The sequence below is a fragment of the Tympanuchus pallidicinctus genome, unplaced genomic scaffold (genome assembly GCF_026119805.1).
Source record: "Tympanuchus pallidicinctus isolate F22 unplaced genomic scaffold, pur_lepc_1.0 scaffold8, whole genome shotgun sequence".
Taxonomy (NCBI): domain Eukaryota; kingdom Metazoa; phylum Chordata; class Aves; order Galliformes; family Phasianidae; genus Tympanuchus; species Tympanuchus pallidicinctus.
This window is the reverse complement of record NW_026294802.1, coordinates 52,352,115-52,364,419: the sequence shown is the minus strand read 5'-3', so window position 1 is coordinate 52,364,419 and position 12,305 is coordinate 52,352,115. Positions and strand designations below refer to the sequence as shown.

General features: G+C 45.6%; 2 protein-coding genes across 7 annotated transcripts in view; one reads left to right on the top strand and one right to left on the bottom strand.

Annotated features, from left to right (window-relative positions):
• Window positions 1–478: 478 nt before the first annotated feature.
• On the bottom strand, window positions 479–11,779 carry GTF3C4 (general transcription factor IIIC subunit 4). Of its 5 annotated transcripts, none has more exons than XR_008202959.1 (6): window positions 11,414–11,779; window positions 8,810–10,630; window positions 7,280–7,410; window positions 6,242–6,330; window positions 2,922–5,340; window positions 479–2,626 (listed from the first exon to the last, which is right to left on the bottom strand). XR_008202959.1 is itself a non-coding variant. In XM_052669442.1 (5 exons), exons 1-5 carry the CDS (start codon window positions 11,753–11,755, stop codon window positions 5,276–5,278), a joined length of 2,448 nt encoding a protein of 815 aa, XP_052525402.1. In that variant the 5' UTR covers window positions 11,756–11,779; the 3' UTR covers window positions 479–5,275. The 5 variants fall into 5 exon arrangements, 1 of the variants encoding a protein (XP_052525402.1); XR_008202960.1 differs by having other exon boundaries at window positions 479–2,602; XR_008202961.1 differs by having other exon boundaries at window positions 479–2,118.
• The window catches only part of DDX31 (DEAD-box helicase 31), a 42,589-nt gene continuing 42,056 nt past the window's right edge, over window positions 11,773–12,305 (top strand). The window contains exon 1 of one of the 2 annotated variants that reach the window (XM_052669446.1): window positions 11,773–11,906. In XM_052669446.1, the coding sequence (XP_052525406.1) occupies window positions 11,868–11,906 (39 nt within the window). In that variant the 5' untranslated portion in view covers window positions 11,773–11,867. The remainder of the gene's footprint in view (window positions 11,907–12,305) is intronic. The other variant, XM_052669445.1, reaches the window with a different exon arrangement.

The following is a 12,305-nucleotide window of genomic DNA, read 5'->3' as shown; positions in this document are numbered from 1 at the left end:
CATTTCTCCAGCAAGCCACTTTGTTAGAGATGCAGAACTAAAACTTTCTTTTCTTCTCATCTCTTTAAAGATTAAAATCAAGAGCTGATCTTTTTATCCTGTTTCGGCAGCCTAGGCTAAAAACATTTATCCTTTCATAGCGCAAATGAGGCCCAGGGTTACAGCAGTCAGAGACTGAGAAGAGCTGCCCGTCTGCACCATGCAGCTCCCTTGACACAAACAGCCCCTGGCTCTGCATTCACCTTTCCCACAGCTCCTGTATTTCAAGTCTTTCGTATGTCATAGCTGAGAAATCCCACTTTCAAAAGGCACGGGGTCAAATCTGCTGCTCTGTGTCGTCCTTATGGAAGTGAGACTTTTATTGAGTGCGAAGCCTTATGCTCAAAGACCGTGTGCTTTACATGCCTCACCTTCTCTTGTCCCTTCCAGCTCTTGGCACTCTGTGTCCCTCCCAAGAAGTCACTTCCTTAAAATACATACGTTACAAACAAGTACTTTATTTATTTATTTAGAATTTAAAAAAAGGAGCAGGATTACAATGCAGTATATAAAACATTCATCCCAGTTTGCTTCACGTTTACAAAATGTGCCATATACATAGCATCAACATTCACAGCAGCTTTGTCAGACCCTCTCGTGAACTGAATCTCCAAAGAAAAATCCAGAAACTGAAGATGAGAACTCATCTATGCTTTTCATTCAGCTTGGACCGTGCAGTCTGCCAGCTACAACACTTACACTGCAGAACAGAATTTGAAGCAGCATGAAGAGATCCATTAAATTAGCAGAGCAATTAAATTAAATCTTATGTGAACTGTTCTGTTTGGGTGGCTCTTGGGTTTTCCCCTTTGGGGGTTGGCTTATTATGCTTAGTGTTAAATAAGAGTGCTACAGGATTGGTGTGGCCCTGGAACTCTGGCTGTAGGCTCTCAGCAGTGCAAGAGTCCTTCTGTGATGGAGGTACTCCAGATGAGATGCACACACTTGGAATGATTTAGCTGAAGCCTAAGACAGTGCAGGAAATTTGCAAACTCCCTTTGCTGCTCTGTAATGCACACAGCTTGGATAGCAATGCAGTTAATGTTAGTATGGAGCCCTGTGTACCTGCTGTGTTGCAGCAATAGAAACTGCTCTGGCTAGTCATGTAGAGGCAGTTGTGACACTGCTGAGGTCCTTACGCAGGTGACAGAGCAGCAGGAGTTCTGGGTATCTCAAATAAAGACAAGTGAAAACTGAATCAGCAGTAATAAAATACAGCTATGGAAAAAGAATATTCCTACTGTCAGCAAGGGTCTGGAAACAACTCCAGTGTAAAGTATTAATGCACGCTTTGTATGAGTTAGAACTGAGTCTGGCAAAGGATTAGCACAGATTAAGTGACAGTGTGGATACAAGGCCCTCCTCCACTAGAAGTGAGAACAGCAGCTCTGCAGACACTGCTGTGCAGACGTGCTGACCTCCATGTAACTGTAAAAAGCCATCCTGGCCTGAGACTTCCAGGAGAATGCTGAACTCTTGTCAAGATTCCTCCATCTTCAATAGGCAGAGTAGGAATCTTGGTGCATAGAGCCAAGCTCACATCCTCCTTGTTTACCCGCCCAGATGGGAAAAGCAGCTTTGCTAATCTCACGTAGCAGCAAAGCAGTAAACTAGCAGGCATCCCACAGCTCTTGTTAAAGGATAAACCCTTTCCCTCGTCAGTGTACATTTAAAATGCAAGTGTAGCTTGTGCATTTACGGGCCTGATATAGAAAGCTTCAAAAGGGGGGTTGAGAAAAGCAGTCCTGATAACTACTTGGAGCATTTCACCTCTATTTACTGAGATCCCATCAACTTTTTCTTCCAGTTTAGAAACTTATAAATCTCCCTTCTGCTGCAACCACCAGCACTTTGAGGCTAATTCTGCTATTGCCCTTGCTTCCAGCTGCATTGCTAAACCAGTGCACAGCAACAAACTTACTGTGGTGGGCACTGAACGGCTGCTGTCAGCACACTTACCACGTGGCTGCCAGAAAAAATGATGACATTCTTCTCCTGGTTCTCTCTGATTTCCTATTTGGAGGTGGTTGCTGAGATGCCAGCAATTGTGGCTTCAAGTGCTGCCCACTGTTTTACAAACTGGGTAAGCAATAGAGAAGGGCTTTGTATTTGAGAAGTTACACTTGTGAAAACAAGCCTCCTGTAAACGCTAGTTTACTTCCCCACCCCAAAGCTAAATTAATTAACAAGGCAGTGATGAGCTGCACTGTCACTGATTCCAGAGCAGGAGATGGAGTTTGGAGAACCAAGTGTCATCATCACCCCAAACTCTCACCTTACTTCAAACAATGGCATTTAACATCAAGGCAAAACAACTGTCCAAAACCAGTCCAAAGCTGTTCTGTCCATCTCCTCAACAGCCTGGATTTCTTCTCTCCAGGATAAGAGCAATGAACTCTCCTAATTGCAATGAGAAGCACATCGTGGTTTCTCAGACCAGACTGGGCCTTAATGCAGAACTGCTCTGCCAGGTACCAGTTTGGGAAGGCAGCTCTGTTCATAGCAAAAACAGTGCAAGGACCCAGCAGTAGGTGTTTGTACCTCCTTCATCCGCTGCCCTTCTCTGTACGTGGGGTGAAAGCAAAGGCTTTGATAAGGGAAAACACAAGGGATGATGCACTAGGGTGCAGCTCTGCAGGCTGCTACAGTACTTTACCAGGAACGGGACTAAACCTCCCATTTCTAGGCCTGCAAGCCACGTGTCCAAGACAGACAAAAGGTTTCTTGAAGTTTCAGCTGACAGCTGGGCAGAAAAACCCAGTAAGATCAACATCTGAGGTTAAATGCTACTGGTCTGAGGCTACACTACTCAATCTACACTAGTTAAAAACACATTCAGGGACCAATGACTGTTTAAAAAATAAATCACAATACCTCTTTACCTGTTGTGAATGGGTCAGGGTGAGAAGTGAAAGCTTTGTGCTAAAGGATCTCCACTGGCATGCAGACAAAGCTGACATCGTTGGCTTTAAAATTCCGTTCTCCCAGCAGTCATAAATCAGGTTAAATAAACTGGCAATGGTATAGTGAGTATCTACTGCCTTGAAAGACAAGGAAAATAAACATTAATGCTGGAACATTAGTGCTAGGTGTACTAGCTTCTACATGTCTAAAGCATTAAAACTCCAGGGAAATTCAGGAGAACTGCTTGAAGTAAAACCAGGTTTTCATCTAACGGCAGCACAGTGAACCTTGCAGTCAGCCAACCAACACTTCAGCAGAGCAGGGCATTAATCTAATATCAGAGTTCTTACGTGCAGCTCTGGAAAGCTCTGTCATCAGGTGAGTTTCTGAGTGGGGATATTTATTCACTGAGAGAAGTGGTCAGGACAGCCCAAGTGAAGTCTTGAAGCTTCTGCTTCATGTGCTTTCCCTGTCACCACCTTCTGTTCACATCAGAAATAAACACTGCGCCCCCCACGCCCCACAAACACTGGGAAGGAGAACATCAGTGCTGTCTCAGGTAGATTCTGCCTCAGACTGCACACAAATTGGGCAGCAAGGTTTGACTTTGTTGTAGGAGATGCTGCCACGATCTGCCTTTTCTTTGCAGCCACCACAAAGTCATTTCAGTGTTCAACGCGCAGCAATAAAAAACTAAACATTTCTTTAATACAGTCATGGTATCACTTCCAAGGATATTTACAAACGAGACTAATTATGTTACAGATAAATGTGCTTCCGTTGCTCTAGTCTACTATCTCAGTATTATTCTCAGTCAAAGCACTGTCATGCTTAATGCACGAACACCAAATAGTGAGGACAGCCGACTTGTTTTAATGTTAGCTGCAAAACATTTGCTCCTGCTAGAGGTTAAGGAACAAGAAGAAAATATGCATAGTCATTAAATGAAGGAAACTAAGCACCAATCCACACATGCACTGCTGGAGACTGACACTGTCACAAACAGAGCAGCACAGCTGAGTGTCCCAATTCATATTCTGAGGAATGTAAATACATGAACTTTGTATTATTTGACTGTGATTTTTGAACAAGACAACTGTGCCATACAACCACACGTATTTCAGAGGTATCGTTCCTCTAGCACTGCATAGGAAGCTGAAAAGGATTCTCCTGCTCCTTGTGTGAACTAGATGCAAAAGACAGATTTCTTTCTGAAAGCAGAACGGATTTCTGGGCTCAGCCATGCTACATCACTGCCTTGTCTATGAATCTCTTGATGAGAAAGTCAGGGTTATACAAGAGCAGCTTCACCAGGCTCCAAGACCAGCTGTGGAAATTTTACCTGGAGTACATTGGCCATGTTGGAGCTTTTGTTTTGCTTTAACTGCATTATTATGAAAAGAGCTGTCATCTGGGAGTGATTACTTACATCAGATTTCTGTGAAACAAAGTCTGTATGAGGGGACTCAATTCATTTGAAATTAAGGTAAATTGGTAGTGGGTTTGGTACTGACTTGCTCTGGAAAAGAGGATTCTTGTTGGTAAAGGGTTAAATGGAGTGAGAAGTACATGCATTGGGAAGCAGTCAGAACTTCTTTTAGAAAGTTGGGCAGGAGACCTGAGATTGGGAATGTTATATATATTAGTGTTTAATTGCTAATAGTTTAAAATCTATTACCTTAAAAAGTCTTCTTACTGATCTGTATTTGATCCAAGCAATAGTTTACTCTTCTAACTGCAACACTGTTACGACAGCTCAAAGGCAGTCATTCTTCAAGACTTTGGGTGAAACTAATGTGTCGGCCCATTTCTTTCCTATGGCTGCAACTGACCCTGGCTTTGCTCTTCAAGAAATTAGAACCACAAAATGTTTTGTTCGTTTAATATTCTGCAGGAAGTGCCCGTATTGTGGGGGGAAAGGCAAACAAGCACTACAAGTTAAAGCCTGCTCTACCCACCAAGGCTATTCAAGAGGCAGCTCTGCTGTTCCCTCCCAGCTTTTGGGAAATCACACAGTTGTCCTGCAGAGAGGACAGTTCACTCTGTGTGCTTAAGACTTCAGTTTCTTTTCGGTGAAAGGAAGCATGTCCAGCTGCTGACACATCAATGGGGTGCTTAATGAGCTCACTCTTCCAGATGTACTTCTGCTGCTGGAGCATGGAATGGCCTCTGGACACAGGGGGTTTCTAGAACATCCAGCGTTCTATTTACAGGGTCAGACAGAGTCCTCCCCCTCCAGTAAAGTTTGTATTCCTGCACTTGATATCATTCTAGACTGTGAAGGGAGCTTATGCAGTAGAGAAAATAGTTTCAGTCTTTACACAGCTCTTGTCTAGAACACAGGAGAGTCGCAGAACGTGCAGGGCCCTTGCAATAACCTCTTGATCCACTCAGGATCTGCAAATAAGAAAACACTCTTTAGAACTGGAGATGCAGATGAACAGAAATGGTGCTGACATGGACAGACTAAACAGCAATCCTGAAAGTCTGCATACATTCACCATGCAGGATTAACTGAGAGTGCAGGGAGTCCAACTCCATTTCTGACTTGAAATTCCAAGTAATGACAGCTTAAATCTCATTTCAGCAGGCGACAAAACTAAGGTGAAACAGTCGATGCTTCATCATTACATACTCAGCTAAGCAGTCTCAGATGGGAAAAAGTCACATAATTCAAACAGGCAACAAAAATTGAAGAATCACAATGCCAGAATTTAACATCCTTGTTTTTTAAATGAAATTACATGCGCTGCTTGCAGTCTGTAATTCCTTCCTCTTTGTCCCCCTCCAATGTGGAGGTAATGAAGGTTACAGCCTCTCTCTATGGAGGTTTCAGTTCTGTAGTTGATCTTAGTGATGACAGGAATTCTCACACCTTATAGAGGAAAAGTATCAACAGAATTTGGGGCCTAAGCCAGCAGGATGCTCATTTTTTCTTAACTTGTGCTGCATCAATACAACTTGCACTGAATGTCAGGGACATCCCACATCTGCAGAACTGTGTGTTGATTCATTTCTTTAGCTTGAATATAACCTAACTGCTGTAGCACCCTACTGTAGTTTACATGTTCACCAGCTGTCATAAAATACAATACTAACAAGTTAATTTCCATAGTAGCTATTTTGTAATTAACATCTACCAATAAGGCATGCCAAAACCAGGACAGCACGCAGTGCATACTAGTACCTTCATACAGCTGCCTGAAAGAGAAAAGTCAGTGAAATTAATTCAGGTCTTTATGCAAATAAGATGTAAAAATACACAGTCCTGCCCTTTTGGGCCACAGGAATGGTTTACCTTCTGGGGTTGGATGCCGTGCAATGCTGTCGTGAAGCAAACACCTCCTGTACACCAAACTCTGACAGGACTGGTAGGTTAGAAAGCACCTGAGAAAGGACAAGTTGCTTTCAATCCCAAAGCTTGGGGTTTGGTAACCTGCTCACACACCCTGCCCACAGGCTGGCTGGGTTCTGTTCCCAACAGACCTCGCCTCCTGAGGTAAGGGCAGCGTGAGCCACATCAAACACAAGAACTGACAGTTCATTCATTCAAGTAAGTGAAACTTCACAAGCACAACATAGTTAAAAAGCCCCAAACCCAGCTTTCTAGCGAAAAAAGGTTCATTATTGGCCCAAGAACTCTAGTGGACAGTAGAAGATGCAAAATGTCCCACAGCCACTGCACAGGGGAAGAACCACGGTGTCTCCAACCAAAAGCAGTGATGATTTAGCCAAAATAGCCAAAATAGCTCTTACATCTGCTAAGAAAAATGTATGTGGGAAAGGCTTTTCTGAAGTGAGACTGCTGCCATGCTAAGGCTCCAGGGACCAACAGCATCCTGATGCGTTGATGTGGAAATATTTCCTTTTCTAGATATTCCAGAATATGTCTGACTTCTCAGCATGGCTGCTGCCTATCATTTTTCACTTTGTTTTCAGTGCTGAAGTAGCTAGAATACTTTTACATGCTGTTCCAAAGGATGACATGTGCTTCATTTCTCATCCTCCCCCTGCGTTCTCCCTGTCCCATCCCTCCCCGTGCTTGAAGAAAAGAGTTAAATGATCAAAAGCATTTTATTTTGAAAACAGCATACTGATAAAAGATCCAAGTCCCAACTACAGTGTTTTCTCTAACTGCAGTGTTCTTCTCTTTCAGGGATGAGGACACATAAGAGCCAGCAAAAAAAAAAAAAAAAAAAGCAATTAATTGCAGTATGGCAACAGACTTCACGACTTCTTACTCCAGAACTACAAAGAATTTGATGTTAGATATTGAAACACGTTTAATTTATGTAGGGGAGGAAGGGGAAAGGCAAAAACTCTAAGGACAGATTACCTGAGCCAAATATGTCCATTGGAGCAGACTGCCTGTTTGCGATCAGTGAATGGCAGGATCTCCTTACACAAGCTGCAGTGCTCTGGAAAAGTCTGTTTGTTCATTTTCTTTAAGATATGCCCAATCAGCACCTGGGAATACACAGCAGTCAGCATCGTTTATAGCAAGACAGCTGCCTACTGAAAGGTAGAGGAGTCTCTCAGGATATAGTGATTTTAGAGCATGATACAGGATGCAAAGACCTATCCACTTCACTCAAGCATATCCAGAAGCAGAAACATAAGGCTGTCAAAGAGACGTTAATTGATTCTTGCTTTATCAGGATCTCCTAGATTAATCTGTGCTGTACTAAAGGGGTACAGAAAGCAACAGTGTTAGGTTAATTATAAATGTAAACGCCACTGGAAAAGTTGATGTTGTAGCACTTTAGAAGATCTCAGTGTTACAGTGAAGTTTTTATGTGTATCACAGTGAATGTGCTAAAAAAAAAACCAAACCAAAACACCTATCCAGCACCTAGTGGGATGTATGTGTTCAGCAGTCATCACAGAGGATACACAACGTTTACACTAGAACCTCTACATGATCAGATTTGTCATTTCAATGTCAAGTTTGTAAACCACATCCCGAGAACCTTTAAAATGTGACAGCAAACCAAATAGATAAAATAGAATTTGGAAGTCAGCTTTTAATCACTGTAAGAAGTAGAATCTTAAGCCTTCAGTTTATAGTAACTGGGTCCTAGAAAAGCACAGCAGTTCTGCCAGAATGCTTTTCCAGTGAATTACTGAAGAGCCGAAGCTGTGCCCTGCTTGCTTGCAGAGAACACTACACTGCATCAGTAACAGAAACTGTGCTTGTTTGTCCTTCTGGATGCAATGTAAAGATTGGCTTTTACAGCTCAAGTGGTTTGAGAATTTAGGTACAGGAAAGCATTGTTCTCTGCTTGTACAAAGAGGCATAGACAAATGTGAGACAATCCTGTCATCCAGTCTTAAGAGCAGGGAGGCTGAGGGCAGCATTCCCACTGAAGCTTCCTTGTCTGAAGGAAACCTCACTGCCCAGTGCAGGGCTCACTGATCACTGATTTCCTGCCAGAGAAATGCAGGCCTGCAACTCTTACATCTGCAACTGCAGATGTAACTTTCTAGAGGATACAGCCCCTAGGTTTAGTTTTGAAGAGATGCTAAATTAAGTGAACTTAGCCACAAAAACATTCTTCTCAATCAGCACACCTTCTAAACCTACCAACAGCTGTGGAATAACTGAGCCTCTCCCATGTTCTGCCAAAACTGTGTTTACACATGTTTATTGTACCTGATCCAGACTTCAACATCTGTACTTCCATTCCCTCTTGTTCCACAATTTCAAGGAAGCACAACTTAAGATGTATGCACTGTAGGAGCTGTCTAGTGAGGATTACATGATTACAGCTCTCTTTCCTACCCAAGCTGTGTTCTCATTTAGGGTTGTGGAAGGGGGTGAAAGAACTTGTAACACCAAATCCCCAGAGCATAGAGGTGCACTTACTCGTGCTGTTCTGTCATCATATCCATCATCGGACATTAAGAAATCACAGACTCCTCTGGTGGGAATACTGGTGTTTTCTGTAATCCATGTGTGTAGATAAACTTCTCCCAACACCCGTTTCATGTGTTCTCGTGTCAAGTGCATTTCTACTGCCTCAATTTGTGCCTGTATTTCAAGAAGCTTTTCTTCCATTGGCTCACGGCCTCCTATGTCACTCGACTGAGGAAGAGAATCATCTGCAGTGTCATCTATGTCCATACCTTTGCCTGTGTCACATAGGCTCTGCTTGCTGGCTTGTTTAGAAGTTCCTTCCTCTTGATCGTCTTCAGTGCTGCCCATTCCAGGGGAATCAGATATCAGTATTTTTGCATCCTCGTGGGAAGGTTTCCACATCACCTCTGAGGGAGCTTTCTGCATTGACTGGTATAAAATCCTCAGGAGAAACAGCTTAAACCGCCAGAAATAAGTAGAACCACAGCTCTCAATCTTTTTATCCAGTGCTTCCTGTAAAAATTGAGGAATATGCTTATCCTTCAAGATTTTCCAGCGTACAAGATCTGTCAAGTCCACTTGCCGGAAAAGGTTCTGTACAGAAGATTCCAAGAGCTGTGCAGCTGCCTCCTCAAAAGTCTTAAGGGTAACAAACTGAACTTGGTAGTTTTTGTTAACAGGGTGAAGGCCGTTAGTCATGCCCTCGGTTGTAATAACTGCTAAGTATGCACCGCAGGGGCTAACAGCTATTCCGTGAGTCCTCACAGAGCCAAACACTTCTGAGAGCTTAATCAGCTGGTGCTCAAACTTTAAAGCAACATCTGTAAAGATAGGAATCAGCTGCCTTACCTTTCCATCGTTGGAGCACGTATACACTGTGCCGTTCTGTTTGTCCGCCGTCATAGATACAATTGGCAAAGAATGTAGCCCTGTCACGTGGGAATTATGGACATTCAGACCTGCCTTGGATATCAACAGAAGACACCAAAACACGTAAGCTCCTCTTGCAGCCACCACTAAGCTACAACTACATTTCTGGTAGGGATGGTAAAGAGGAATACATTTGATACTATGCACTGGCAACTGGTCCATTTCTTGCCATAAGACTACGGGCTGCCTGAGCGTAAAGTAGCCTTTGACTGCTTTCAGATTGACGGGAAGGATTTTAACTGGTCCAAAAGCACTGCCTACAATAAGTCCACTCATCTTTCGGTTGTTATGTTCATATTCCCACCAAGACAGGACACTCGGAGAACTTATTCCGGACTCTATGGTATTGCAAGAAGTAATTGATTCCTTACCCAGAAACGGAAGCTGAAATTGCCAAACCGCAATGTTACTGTTTTCAAAGAGCACTGCTAAGAGCACGCTGCCAACATCCCGACATTCGTTGTTGTGTTTAACCTGCTGAGTGGTACAGATACCCGACCACTCCATGCGTACTGGGGTCTGCATGCTGTGCCGCCGCTGAAATTCAGAGAAGTCTTCTAATTCTCCCCTGGGAGTGTCAGCCTTCGTCAGTCTGTAATTGGCTTCATACAAACGTTCCCCATAGATTTCCGTCAGGTCCACCAGCTGCACCCACTGCAGCCTGTTGAGGTTTGCGTGGATGGTCAATCGATTGTCCATGGTTAAAGCTGCAAGCAGGCACCTTCCGTTGGCATCGCAGCCCAGTGGTGACCAGCTGGAATACTTGAATCCTCGCATCGGCGGCAGCGACTTTCCCTCTGGATTGAACACGCGATCCAGCATAAAAGTCTGACTAACAGTTGGATCCATGGAATTGGCAAACTTTTCTTTGCATTCCGCTACCTCCTTTTTTGGGCCAACCTGAAAGATGACGAAAAAAAACATAAGGTTTAGAATGTTATTTGAAGAAGACTTTTTTGGAGTTAATAACTGTAGAAGCATTTGAGCTGGAAGGGATCTTTAAAGGCCAATCTGGTCCAACTGCCTGCAATGAATAGGGACACGTACAGCTCAGTCAGGTGCACAGAGCGTGGTCCAGCCTGAGCCATCTGAAACAGAGCATTTCTATCACAACCTGTGCTACAGCGCTCAAGTTATTTGATGTCAATCTTGGTGACTGAAGCTTCTCTGTTGGCCAAAATTTGTATAAGTTCTGACTTAGAATCACTAAAGTTACAAGAGACTGCAAAGATCACATCCAACCATCAGTGTTCCCTCTGAGCTGCATCCTTCCAGGACTTCAGGTTTCTGAATCTTTGTCTGCTGAACCAAAGAATATTTTCATACAACAGCTCTGCAAGCTGTCCAGAGGGGGATTTCAAACAACACTGAGAGTGGAGTAAAATGAAATATGAGGTGCTTTATGTAATCTCAAGTGTTGATTTGGAAATATAACATTAATGATTAGTGACACTGACTGATTACTGAGATGCTCAGCCGGGGCTGAGTGCTGTGTGGGTGAGGAACGTAAGAGAAACGTGGAAATCTTTCCGCTCCAACAGCAACACGAGCAGCATTTCCACTCAGAATTACACCCGCAGCTCTCAGTGTCGGCGCTGAAGCGATTCTTGGAGCGGCACTTCGTCCTCGGAGCCGTTCTGTACCACGTCCCCGTACGGCTCTCGGAGCCTCGCAGCCGCTCACCTTCAGCAGGCAGGCGGCGCCGGGCGCGGGCACGGCCGTGCGATGGATGACCATCTCCTGCCCGCCGCCGTGCACGTCGCTGAGCTGCTCCAGCACGGCGATGCTGCGGGCGGTGCTCACCGACACCCGGTGATCCTCCGACCAGGCCAGCGGCTCCAACCCGCTGACCCCGTGCTGCAGCCGCACCGCCGGTTCTCTCCTCACCGCCGTCAATCGGAACCCCGCGCTGGCCGCCGCGGTCGCCGCCGCTTCCTCCACCAGCGAATCGAGTCCCAGAGGCGGCTCCTCCTCCCCCGCCGCCGGCGCTGACGGGCCGCCCCCGCTCTCCGCCGCCGCCGCCATCTTACCGCCGCCTCGCGGCCGGCCCGCCCGCACCGCGCATGCGCCGCCGCCGCCGAAGGCCCCGCGTTGTGCGGCTGCCCCGGCGCTGCCTGAGCGCGGTTACCTCGGCGCCATGGAGGAGGACGGGCCGCTGCTCCTCAACCTCGGGCGGGTGGGTGCCTCCTCCTCCCTGAGGGGGGTCGCTTGGGAAAGGAACCGCGGGGCGCTTGGGGGCGGCAAAACGCGGGGCTGAGGGGGCTTCTCCGAGCACTGTGATTTCCCGCGGGGATGCCGAGATGAGAGCGTCGCGAGTCGCTGCGGGTGGAAGGACGGGGGTTTGTTGGGTTGGGTGAGCGAGGATGGCGCTGCTGGTGGCGCGTCAGCCTCCACAGAGCGGGGAGGGGGGGAGGCCGAGGGGGTGAATCCCTGTGGGGGGAGCGCTGAGGGTAACGAGGGGGCCGGGTGTGAGACCTGCGGAGCTGGGCGAGCGGCTGGGATTCGGTCGCTGTGAAAATCTTGGACAGCCGAGAGTCTGAGCTGAGAAGTTCTTTAATGCCAAACAACGTGAAGA